Source organism: Pithys albifrons, chromosome 3 (assembly GCF_047495875.1).
Source record: "Pithys albifrons albifrons isolate INPA30051 chromosome 3, PitAlb_v1, whole genome shotgun sequence".
Taxonomy (NCBI): Eukaryota; Metazoa; Chordata; class Aves; order Passeriformes; family Thamnophilidae; genus Pithys; species Pithys albifrons.
This window is the reverse complement of record NC_092460.1, coordinates 46,298,513-46,311,593: the sequence shown is the minus strand read 5'-3', so window position 1 is coordinate 46,311,593 and position 13,081 is coordinate 46,298,513. Positions and strand designations below refer to the sequence as shown.

The 13,081-nt window shown below is 49.3% G+C and overlaps 1 protein-coding gene across 15 annotated transcripts in view; it reads right to left on the bottom strand.

Annotated features, from left to right (window-relative positions):
- The window catches only part of PPFIBP1 (PPFIA binding protein 1), a 91,205-nt gene that overhangs the window by 34,165 nt on the left and 43,959 nt on the right, over positions 1-13,081 (bottom strand). For all 15 annotated transcript variants that reach the window (XM_071551633.1, XM_071551636.1, XM_071551631.1 and 12 more), the window contains 2 exons: positions 10,392-10,552; positions 6,798-7,003 (listed from right to left, as the gene is read on the bottom strand). In XM_071551633.1, coding sequence (XP_071407734.1) covers positions 6,798-7,003; positions 10,392-10,455 — 270 coding nt within the window. In that variant the 5' untranslated portion in view covers positions 10,456-10,552. The remainder of the gene's footprint in view (positions 1-6,797; positions 7,004-10,391; positions 10,553-13,081) is intronic.

The window sequence follows — 13,081 nt, the reverse complement described above, 5'->3', positions numbered from 1 at the left end:
CTGTTCTGCTTGTTCCCTCAGCTTCAGGGAGTCTCTTGCACAGGGGTTCCTCCAGCTACCTCAGCATCACTCCATGTGCCACGGGCAGAGCCTCCAGGCTTTCCAAGCACAGCATCCACCCCCATGTCCCCTGTGAGACAGAGCTGTGACAGCTTTCCCCTCTGTTAAGCATCGGTTCTGTCCCACATTCACACTGGTCCGAGCACAGTTCGCTAACCGGGCTGTGTGGGACCCCCTCGCTGCCCTCCCAAACCGGCATCTCCTGCATTCCACGCTTCCCGATCGTCCCTCTGGATATTCACACATGCTCCGGAAGCAGGCAGAGCTGCTGCTAAGCTTCTCCTAAAGTTCACAGCTTAGTTCTTCCTTACAGAATTACAAAGGGGAAAAAAACCCCAACCACAAACCCTCTCAAGCCCTCCCCACATCCCTCTTTATATCCTAAAGGCTTCACTACAACAAAAGTGAATGCTGAAAGAAAACCAGCCCCTCGCTCTGCCACATTTACCTGAAACATTTTGTAAATATAAACATCGAGCAGGGCAGCGTGTCACAACACTCGGTTTCCCCAACAGCACAGCCTGATCCAAGAGGAGGAGGCTGGAATTCCCATTCCCGCCGGCGCTGTGCCTTGTCCCCAGGAGAAAAGCAGGAGCCGGAGCACACACAGAGAGCTCCTTACCTTATTTAGCCACACGCAGTGGCCGTGGATGTCCCAGCTGTACTCCATGCTGGTCATCACCACTGCCATGCAGGGCGAGCCCAGGCTCTCCGAGCAGCAGCCCCGGAGCCGTCGAGGCTTGGCGGAGCCGGGGAGAGGAGCGGGCACGGCGGATTCCCTCCCTGAGCCGGGAGGGAGGAGGAGGGCAGAGTGGGAGATGTTCAGTGATGCCCGTGCAGCAGCAGCGGCGCTCCTCGGGCGGAGCGGAGCGAGCGGCGCTAGGGAATTAACACATCAAAGCCCGGGAGGAAACTCTTCCCAAGCTGCATCCCAACACGGAGCAGAGCGGTGTGAAGCTGACCCGGAGCAAGGACAGCTGGCGCCGGGCCATCCCCACCCTTGAGAGCATCACAACCCCCTCGCTGCACCCCATGGAAATCAGCCAAGCCCAAAGGAGCAATTCCCACCCCTCTGCCTGCCTACGAAGTAAAGAGCAGGGAGTTTTCTATTGTCAAAACTGGAAGAGCACGTGTAATTCATTCACTTGTAGACGCCAAGAAAAAAATGGAAGGAAAAGGTTGACTCAGCCATCCCAGGTCTCACAAGTGGCTTCTCTTAAGTTTATGTCATACTTCAGAAAGACGTAAAATGCAACAATAACAACCAACCTCTGTCCTCAGGTTCAAGTTTCAACTGATCCAGCAGCAGCATAATAAATCATTAATATTCTTTACCACAGAGCCTGACTCTGGGAGTCCTGTGATTATCTCAAAAACAGCTTTTATAGTTAGAATGAAATATTCAAAACTACCAGTGAGAGATAAAAATCTCAAAACCAGGAAGACTGAGTAACCCAGAACAAAGCAGCAGAGTGGAAGAGGAGCAGAAGCCATGCTTTTTAAGCCAGACTGATGTATTTTGGATTGGGTATGGTGATTTTTGATGGCTCTGCCATCAGGGCTGCATGAGTTGTTCTTGGTGCTGATGAACTCATCCACATGCATGAAGATGCCACGCCAAGACAAGCTGTAAATGAGCCTGTTTCATCTTCCAGTGATAAAAACACACCAGTCTGGATGAAGAACAAGAAGCAGGGTCCTGAGATTCAAGAACTTTGAGAGAACTCTCACAGACAGAAAGTATTGCTGGCAGGGAGTTGCTGATGAGAGGCTGAGACAGTATCACAAGACTCCTTTCATACTGCAGCTTGAGGAGGGATCTCAAGTATTTGGTGGTAAACACCCATGTGCCACACATTATCATGGGACCTTTTGAGAGCTAAACCCAACACAAGCAGAAGCTGAACCAAATGACTGCTCTGTACGCCCACACTAAGACAATCAAACAACAAACTTTGGTTTGAAGACGAGATTTTTCCATGAATAAGAAATATGAGATGATTTCTGGCTAACCAAACCGCTTCCTCCACTCAGGAGCCACCCTGCTGCCCAAACAGGTCAACATATCTCTGCAAGATTACAAGCTGTGTTTATCCAGCAAGGAAAGTTTCTCTCTGAAAGCTCATATCCCCTCCTATCAACTCTCATTACTCCCAGCCACTGTCTGGAATGACCAAGTTGTTGAAAAACTGTCCAACTCTGAAGCTGGATTGCAAAAGCCACTGTGGATCTCACAGCTCAAATTATCATGTTCTGATGAGCTGAGTATGTTTGGACTTGGTGATGATCTTAGAGGTCTTTTCCAGCCTTAATGATTCCATGATTCTACATTATTCAATAAACCTTTGGAGACCATAAAGTTTGTTTTGCTTGATCTTGCAGTCAACTTCATAAATTCACTTCTGGAGTGAAAAGCATTAATAAAATATGTATTATAATATATATATTCAATTTCAGAATGTCACTTCCAAAGCTAAAACCAGAGTTGCACTTGCTGTGGGTTTTAAAGGAGTACTATCCTGGCTCTTTCATTCCAGGGGCATGTCCTTTAAAGAGGAGAAGGCACATAAGGATCCATACACACAAGTTCAGATCAGGAACTTGGGGAATATGGCTCTGATATGTGGGAAGGGATTGTCCACCCACTCCTACTCTTCACTCTTCTGTTTAACAAGACACAGTTGGTTTCTTCTTTCTGGGAGGGTTGTTGCAAAAGATGTATTTTTAAAAAATGCAAAAAAAAAAAGAAAAAAAAACCACTTTCAAGAAAAGTAATAACCAGAAAGACAACTGTCTCTTGTTTCAACTGAAGAAAAACTGGAGCAACATTCAGGACTGGGAACAAGGTTTCTGAGAATTATTCTCAAGAGAGAGCTATCAACTTCCAGCTGGAACAACAGGGCTGCAAAATGTGGAGCTTCCTGTAAAATGGTCTTGCTGGTGGTGATGATGTTACAGATCATACTGCCCATGTTCAAGCCAGAAGCTCCATTTGCACAGAGTACAGCACATGCTTTACCAAAGCACAAATTGGAACACACTAAACATTTCTGCTTAACAAGAGGATACTGGAAAAACTCCGAAACTTTCCAACAGTTATGACTTGGCTATGGATTACAGGTCTGGCCCCCACTGAAAGCACCAAGTCCCAGTATGTTTGAGCTTAGAAAAGGCCTCAGCCTCTTCCAGACTTTGAACAAATGGCCTGGTTTGTAACTTTAGCCATGCCACTCACCTGCACATGGAGATGTGGGCAGGGTCTCAGCAGCACAGGGATCAGCTTTGAGCTGTGCTGGCAGGTTAAACTGCCTCCCCTGAGCAGCAGAGAGCTGCATGTACAACTTCCGTGAGCTCCCCGTGGGCACCAGCCCATGGATCCTGCTGCAAGAGCTGTGCCAGATGTCCTGGCACTGGACATGTGCTCTGGTGTCACGTGGCCATCTGGCACCACCCAGTTATAAAAAAATAAATGAGCAGGAGGCGTTTTAATATGCTGGCCCTTCTTGAAGGGGCATAGACTTCTCTGACACACTGAAAGGAAGAGTTCAGGGACACAGGGCAGCCCATCATGGCATGGCAGGACTGAGTGCCCTGCCCCATTTACAGAAATGAGCCGCTGTGGGAGACTGCTGTCATCCCCTTTTCCCAACTCGGGCACCAGCAGGGGCCAGGAGAGGATTCTTCTCCTGTGACACACTGTTTGGCAGCAGCAAACACTATTTTTGTTTTCCCCAGAGACACAAGAGGCTTGCTTACAGCTTTGGATGGGATGGCACACCAGTTCCAGCAGCTTCGAATAGCCCAGTAGATGCAGCTTTGTGGATTAAACCGGTTTCAAACATAGGAAGTGTTTCCCCTTCCTTGGTAAGGATGGGCATAGTTGCAAAAAAAACCTTCCTGCAAATCATTCACAGAATCACAGGATGTGCTGAGCTGGAAGGGACCCACAAGGATTATGGATTCCAGTGCTGAGCCCTAGGACCATCCCCAAGAGTCACACCGTGCCCCAGAGCATCATCCAAACACTCCTGGAGCTCTGTCAGCCTTCGGGCTGTGCCCACTGCCCTGGGGAGCCCGGTCAGTGCCCACCACCCTCTGGGAGAAGAACCTTTCCTAATATCCAACCTGAACACCTTCCTGCTCAGACAGAGACTGGTGACACTGGTGACACCTGCAAATCCCGTGGCTGTGCCACAGTGTAAGTGGAACATTCAGACTTTCCTACCAGGGGCTTTCAGGATGCCAGAGAACATAGGGGAATAATTTGAGGCAGACTGAGGAATAATTGAGGCTATTTTCTGCAGTCTCTGGTACTTACAAACCCCTGCACATCATCTCCAGTGGTCAGGAGGCACTAAACTGAATGGCACAACAGAGTCCTGCTTCTTCCACTCACCCTATGGATGCAACAAAACAGCATTGCTGCCTCTTTGCCATGTGGTGATTCCACATCACGTGGGTCTGAAGGGCCTTGTTCCAGACCCCAACATCCCTAAATCACACATTTGCCATCAAGGGGCAGTGACTGGTCACAGCTCATTAACCTCAGCAGGCACTGCAGCCTCCAGCCATGCTGCTGGGCCCCTTTAATCCACACAACACATGGTGGATCAGCATCACTGGATGGCTCTGAACACCATGGAAGAAAGTTCATCTTCCAAGACTGTTTATTTGGCAATTTTTTTGTTTATAAAAGCCATATTTGCATGAAACCTGTTATGCCCCTCAGCCTGTGCTCCACACAGAGGAGCGAGTAGTTACAGCAATGTTCAATGCTGTATGTTAGGCAGGAAGGAAATGCTGATGTTGGCAGGAACTGTGTGTGTTTTAAAGCTCTGCCTTGAATGTCACTCCCATCTCCTCCTCCTGATCTCAGCCTTGGCTGCCACACTTTGACAGTGGGGGCTAGATCCAAACCCCACTGGGGGCAGTGGGAAAGCTCCCACGTGCTTAATTAAGGCTCAGGCATTTTCAAATGAGTAGTTCAAAGCAAAGGACAAAGAAAACCACAGAGAAGGAAGGCTCTCCCCTCCAACCTTTCTCCAAGAAGTGAGTCCCCATCTCTCCCCACATTGCTGTGCTCAGCCCCCATGACAACATGAAAAGTCACCCAGCACCAGCCACAGCAAGCACAGTCCTGCACCCTGCAGTGCCCTGAGCAGGGAAATAAATCCCTTTGTGGAGGTCAAAACGCTTTCTGCAAGGTCAGCCGTGGCTCCAGGGTGACCAAATATTTTCTAGGGGGTTTGATGAGTGTCTTGGGAGGGACCAGGTGATGGTGGCAGTCCATCCCATGGTCCTGCATCACACCCAGATCTGGCACTCCAATTTCTTCACCTTCAGTGCTGGAGTGTCCCCAAAACCTGTTCATACCCAGACCACCACAGCATAACCCCTCCACAGACCATGAACACAAGGACTCCTCCTTGGCCCTGCTCAGAGATCACCAGTCCTCAGGGCACCTGGAGGCAAAATGAGCAGCTCCTTCAGAAATTATGCTGTTTTTCTCAACTTTTGATAAGTATATTTTATTTCCCAGAGTAACCCGTACTCAAATGATCTTTGATTTTTTGGGAAAACCAGCTCTTGGGGAAAGAACTGCCTTGTTTGGCGTATTTTCAAAGTAATGTGACAAAAACCAGCCAATTCACAAACATGGAAAATAAAAATATGGCTTGGTATCCAGATTAAAGGGATGCTGAGCCTACACCACTCACTTCTGTTAAAAATCAGGTAGGGAAGCTCAATAGTAACACTGATCTCTGTAAAAAACATGCTGCCAAAAATGCTTTTTAGTGAAAAGTATTCACAGAATCACAAAATGTGCTGAGCTGGAAGGGGCCCACAAGGATCATCCAGTCCAACTCCTGGCCCTGCACAGGACCATCCCCAAGAGTCACACCGTGCCCCAGAGCATCATCCAAACACTCCTGGAGCTCTGTCAGCCTTGGGGCTGTGCCCACTGCCCTGGGGAGCCTGGTCAGTGCCCACCACCCTCTGGGGGAAGAACTTTTCCCTGAGATCCAACCTTTCCCTGCCTTGGCCCAGCCCCAGCCATTTCCTGGGTGCTGTCCCTGCCCTGTCACAGCTCCAGCCATTCCCTGGGTGCTGTCCCTGCCCTGTCATAGCCCCAGCCATTCCCTGGGTGCTGTCCCTGCCCTGTCACAGCCCCAGCCATTCCCTGGGTGCTGTCCCTGCCCTGCCACAGCCCCAGCCATTCCCTGGGTGCTGTCCCTGCCCTGCCACAGCCCCAGCCATTCCCTGGGTGCTGTCCCTGGTCACACAGAGCAGAGATCAGTGCCTGCCCCTCCTGAGGAAGTTGTACCTGCACTGAGGTCTCCCCTCAGTCTCCTCTTCTCCAGCTGAACACACCAAGTGCCCTCAGTGTCCTCACACACTTCCCCTCAGGGCCCTTCTCCATCTTTGTTGCCCTCCTTTGAAAACAACGTTTCTCCCCACCTTAGCACCTGATTTTTATAAAAACATCTTTCCCAGCCCTCTGAGATGAAACTGCAGTGACCAAATGCTTTTTGCTCCTTCCATTTCCCCACGGTGCTACACCAAAAAAGCAGAGCCCAATCCACTGCGACAGGTATTTGAGCACCAGCTCTTCCAAGCTGCCAAAACCTCTTCCCTTTGGCTCCCCAAAACTTAATCTGAACATTTTAAACACCTGCATAAAGCAGAGCTAACAAACAGAACAAGCTTGTTAGGGGTAAAGCAAGGTGAGACTGTACCATCTGGCTCTGGAGCCACTCGATGAGAGCCTCGGCCGTGGAATCCGGGACCTGGCAGCGCAGCCCCTCCCTCTCATCCACTTCCATCACCTCCAGCAGTCCCCTCAGATCCTCCACCAGGTGCAGCGCCCGCAGCCCCCCCATGAAGGGCGACGTGGGGGACTGGCAGTCAAAGATGCCATTGGAGTATTCCAGTGCCTTAGAACCTGCAGGGAGCAAAAGGGCACGGGGTCAACACCAGGAAAGCGGGAAGGGCGCCAGGAAACGGTGGTGGTTGTGCCTGGCAGGGGGTTTGGCCCCACCAAACTCAGCACTGGGGGTGGATTCTGACCACGTAGTTGGGAAAGCTCCAGCAGGGAGGAGGTGAGATGGTAGCATAAGTCCTATGGGGAGAGGCTGAGGGAGCTGAGGGTGTTTAGCCTGGAGAAGAGGAGGCTCAGAGGTGACCTCAGCACTGTCTGGAACTACCTGAAGGGAAGTTCTGGCCAGGTGGGGGTTGGTCTCTTCTCCCAGGCACTCAGCAATAGGACAAGGGGGCACAAGCTCAAGCTCTTTCATGGGAAATTGGAGTTGGAGATCAGCAAAAACTTCTTTGCAGAGAGAGTGCCCAGGCATTGGAATGGGCTGCCCAGAGAGGGGTTGGATTCCCCATCCCTGGAGGTTTTTAACCTGAGCTTGGCCGTGGCACTGAGTGCCATGATCTGGTAAAGGGACTGGAGTTGGCCCAAGGGTTGGACTTGATGATCTCGGAGGTCTTTTCCAACCCAACCCATTCTGTGATTCTATGATCCACAGGGGATGGAAATGCTACAATCATTCCCATGGCCTCAAGGTGCCAGCTGGGCTCCTGCTCCCTGGGATGTATCAGAAGCAAAAGGTTCCTTGGGGAGAACACGCTCCTGTAGGGATTGAATGATCCAAGTCAGGTAGGGATGGTGCCCAGAGGAAGCCATGCCCTGAATTTCCTTATGATGCTACAAGCCACTGGAATTTTTTAAAAGAATAAAAGGAAAAATAGGAAGAAAAATAAAAAGACCAAATCACTTCTACATGGGAATAAATTTTAAGCCCAGCAATTTGACACGGTAGCACTGGCATTTGCATGTTAATAAAGAGAAAAAGCTCCCATTTGCATAAACTCACAGTATGTATACTTGACCTACATTAGAAGTTGCTATATATTAAGTAAGAAAGGAAAGTATGAATTCAGGATTAACGTTGATTTAAGTCAACTGAGCTAATTCGAACTGTAATTCCAGTACACTGATTTGTGACCTTAATTCTGTAATACCTCGGCCCAACGAGACGTGCTCATGACAAGACTGTCAGCTTTGAGAACCACAGTGATATGTGCACTTCCCTGAACTTTCATTCATTTCATCTGGCAAGCCACAAAAATCCAACCATTCTGCTGAATTCTCTTTGAAAAAAATAAAGAGAAAAATATCCCCACAATAGCACAGAAGCTGATATTCCTTTGTCATATTATTTTATGGGGCTGTTCAGAGGCATGGCAAATAGAGGCTGTGGTGACTAAAACATTCCAACACCACATTTTGGTTTTCTATTAAGTCTTGCCCTGCCATAACCAACTCAGGCTCTTGGAAACACAAACACCTGATGGGATCCAAATACCAGTGTCTACTTATGGAAATTACTAAAGTCACATTTTATAGGTATTTTTAGAGATCATTATGATCAAACTGAATTCCCTTTCCATGTGTTCCTGCTATGTGTCCTTGAGATCTTCAGGAAAACTGCAGAGAAAAGTCATTGTCCAAACAAAGCATACACTGTGTGATTATTTTTTTCCCTAAGGGAAATTATCTAAGTGGAACTATTAAAACTTTATGACTGTGTTGCTATACTTGCAGAATACTTTTTTCAGTTCAGGTGGCTGTTTGCACAGCTCTGCTGGAATAGGATTAAACTATTAACTTCGTGCTGCTTTGCTCCTCTGTGCTGTGTACTTTACTTTCTAACTCACTAAAGAAAGAAGAGGTATTCTTTGTGATGTCTCTCCTTGGGCCACTTACAACTTACAGGTAGTTCTAAAAAACGCAGATGGTCAAAGCAAGCCCAAGCCAAATATTTGGTTCCAAAGCATTCAAAAAAAAAAAAGAGACCATTCAAGTCATGTTTTAACCAGAGTTGAGAGAAGCTCAGAGTAGCCACTATTAGGCAAACTTACTCTTCCTGCCTTCCAGCAGCTCTTTAAACACACTCATCCTGGTTTGAAAGGAGGAGAGAGTGCTGGTGAAGAGAGTTGCATCCAGCTGGTGGTCGGTCACCAGTGGTGTTCCCCAGGGGTCAGTGTTGGGTCCAGTCCTGTTTAACATCTTTAATGATGATTTAGATGAGGGGATTGAGTCCATCATCACCAAATTTGCTGATGACACCAAGCTGGGAGGGAGTGTCGACCTGCTGGAAGGCAGGAGGGCTCTGCAGAGGGATCTGGATAGACTGGAGAGATGGGCTGATTGCAATGGGATGAAGTTCAACAAGGCCAAGTGCAGGTCCTGCCCTTTGGCCACCCCAACCCCCTGTAGCGCTCCAGGCTGGGCACAGAGTGGCTGGAGAGCAGCCAGGCAGAAAGGGACCTGGGGGGACTGAGGGAAAGGAAGCTCAGCAGGAGCCAACAGTGTGCCCAGGTGGCCAAGAAGGCCAATGGGATCCTGGCCTGGATCCAAACTAGCGTGGCCAGCAGGCCCAGGGCAGTGACCCTTCCCCTGGACTCTGCCTTGGGGAGGCCACACCTTGAGTGTTGTGTTCAGTTCTGGGCCCCCGAGTTCAGGAAAGAGATTGAGGGGCTGGAGCGGGGCCAGAGAAGAGCAACGAGGCTGGAGAAGGGACTGGAGCACAAGTGCTGTGGGGAGAGGCTGAGGGAGCTGGGGGTGTTTAGCCTGGAGAAGAGGAGGCTCAGAGGTGACCTCAGCACTGTCTGGAACTCCCTGAAGGGAAGTTCTGGCCAGGTGGGGGTTGGTCTCTTCTCCCAGGCACTCAGCAATAGGACAAGGGGGCACGGGCTCAAGCTCTGGCAGGGGAAATTGAAGTTGGAGAGCAGAAAAAATTCTTCCCAGAGAGAGTGCTCAGGCATTGGAATGGGCTGCCCAGAGAAGGGGTGGATTCCCCATCCCTGGAGGTTTTTAAACTGAGCTTGGCCGTGGCACTGAGTGCCATAATCTGGTAAAGGGACTGGAGTTGGCCCAAGGGTTGGACTTGATGATCTCAGAGGTCTTTTCCAACCCAATCCATTCTATGATTCTATGAAACATGCCTTGTCTTTGGTGCTCACAGCTGAACTGCACCGCTCAGCCCCCTGACAGAGGGCAGAGGGAAACCACAGCCTATTTATCCTGTGTGGGAGGGCCTGGGCAATCCCCCCACCCCATTTTATTTGTTAGCACAACCCTCTTATCCTGTGTGGGAGGGCCTGGGCAAGCCCTCCCCTCCATTTATTTGTCATCTCAAAGCTGCAATGGAAGGCACTAGAAGCAATTACAAGCTCAACTCCTTCCCAGCCTGAAACTCTGCCCTACAGGAATGAGAAAGGGAGACCCCAAAGCAGGATGAGCCACTGCCCCCAGAGCTCACCTGCTATGATGCCATCCATCTGCTCCAGAGCTGCAGCCAGCATGTCACTTGCATCACTCATCATCTTCTCTCCTCTGGGGGACAATCACCAGCTACACCATAAGGAGCGAGAAAACACCGACACTGTGAGTTGGTCCGAAGCCTCAAGTCTGCAATTTAACCTGCAAAAGAGAATTCCATTTCACTGCATGTTCTCAGAGATCACCAGTGCCAGAGCAGCAGGAAGACTGGGGCTGTTTGCTGACCAACATGACACCCAGGGGCGCTCCCCACCAGGAAGGAACTGGCCCCAGGGAATCAGAGATCTGCCCACAGGGCACCTCACAAACCCCACATGGCACTTCCAGGGGCTCCCACAGAACACCCAGGCCTTCTGTCACTAAAATATTTATCTCAGCAGTAAACCAAGTGTGTGTGTGCTGTAATTTTCTCCCCAAGAGTTTGCTGGTATTCAAAAAGAGGAGTCTGACCATTTGGCCGAGATTTTTGGGTGTCTGACAACCGAGAAGTCCCAGGCATGCAACTATTTGCCTGCAGGCAGGATATCTCAGATGGCCATGACTCAGGGGATTCAGGGGGCACGCACAGACTATCCCTGCCAAGGCACTGCTCTGAGTTTGGCAGATTCACACCTTAACAATGCAATCTGATCTTACCCTCAACCTTCTAAAAGCCAGAGGAGTATTTCCAGCAGAGTCTGGAAAAGCAAACCTGCCCAATGTGCTGCTTGAGCAGGTGAACTAGACCTGAAATCCTGTTGGGCTGCAAGTTAAGCAGGTGCTTTGGGAACTTGGCTGAAGTGGAGCTGCACAGGTCAGAGGAATTCCCATGGACACACAAACCACCAGAATAGCCCAGATTGCCTTGGCTTTAATCTAAGGCACATGAGACTGCTTCTGCTATAAATACAGTTAGGGAACAAAGCTGAAGAAACACCAGGAAGGAAAACTCCCTTTAACCTTTGCATGCCCTGCCATTTGGGTTTTGTATTTTTGCTGACATTTGCCCCAACATAAGCAATTAAGAAAGCTGCTCACAGTGTCTCTGGCATAAGTCCTGGAAAAGAGCCTACTAAAAAACAAAGTAAACCAAAAATTAATGGTATGAACTAAATTTTCCCTCCTCCAAGTCACCTCATTGGTCTGACCCAGCTGGGAAGTAGCTCATGTTGGAGGCTGCCAGCTGGCTTGGCTGAAATGCTATTCTTAAAATGCCAACCAACATTTCATCTCCCACAATAACATTTGGATCACATGAAGTAGGTCCAAACCCTAAGGTAACTTCTGAACGACAGCTGCATTTTTGGCAAATGCCTTCCTTTATTATTTAGTTGTCAGAGAAAGAAAAGGCCAAGAGAATTTTAAACAGTCAAAATACCTGCAAGTGAAGATGCTGCAAATATTAAAAAATGCAGTAGCATCAGGACTGAAGAGTTTCAGCCTTCAAGGAGCAAGACTCTGATTTTAAACCCAATGTGAACCTTCACCTTCAATCAGTACAATACCTGCCACAATATGAAGATCCTACAGGACACTTGGGCTGGTGCCTGATAAAAATGAGCAGAAAATGCAGCTGTTGCAAACACATTCACTTGAACAGTATTAAAGACAGTCTGGGGGTTTTTTTGCTTTAGGATTTCCTGGCTCTGATAATCAGGTCCTGCTCAAATATGGGTTTCTGTGAAGGCAAAGTGTGAATGATTTATGATGGATTTCCCTCTGAGGGCAAAGAGCACAAGAGACAGCCTGGGGCTGCTGCTGCCTCCAGGCAAAACACAGTTTTAAGCAGAAAGGAACCAACAAAGCAAAGCAACCACAATGTTTAGGAATCAATGTTTGGGAATCAGGAGTGCCCAGTGGGCATGAACACCTCATGGAGGAGTAAAGAAGACAGAGCCAGGCTTTTCTCAGTGGTGCCCAGTGACATGACAAGGCAATTAAAGCAGGAAATTCCACCTAAGGATTAAAAACGCGGGGGGGGGGGGGGGCGGGAGGGGGGGGGGTGGTCCCTGTAAATAAAAAGAAATAATTTTAATTTTATTTTTTTTCTGTGAGGAAAGGGTTGCCCTTTCGAGGTCTCCACCTATCACAGCCCAGCTGGGTCCTGTGTGGTGCACCTGCCCGGGGCATCCCCGCTCTGGGCAGGGGGTGGGCTGGAGACCTGCAGTGGTGTCTCCCCATCTCAGGATCAGTCAGCTCAGTGCAGGTCACGATCAGGCATTAAATACTGAGGAGGCTGCCCAGGAAAACCCTCCTGAAGGCTGAGAACACAGCAAGGAACAGAGTGCTCCCTAACTGTGTTTGGTCACAGTGGCTCCTCACCTTCTGTCTAGGAAAGACAGGAACTGGGGCAAGGAACTGCTAATTTACACTTGCCTAATAAAGCCACGGCTGGGAGGCACCATCCCGGAACAACCGCCAGGCACAATCACCCCTCAGGTTCCCAAAAAAGCACTTCTTGCTTTTCCTAAACAAGGGGTTTGTCCATGGTTGCCAAAAGAGCAGCAGTGGCGCCAACAGCACCCAAGAGACCTCCAGCATCTTCTCCACCCTCACCTGGCTCTGCCTCCAAGGAAAGACACGTCAGTCTCACAGAGCTTCCCCCACTGCCACTGCTGAGAGCAGCAATGAGAAATTTTAAGATAAAACTTACTGCAGCAAGAGCCTGCAAACACACCAGTCTCCAAACCC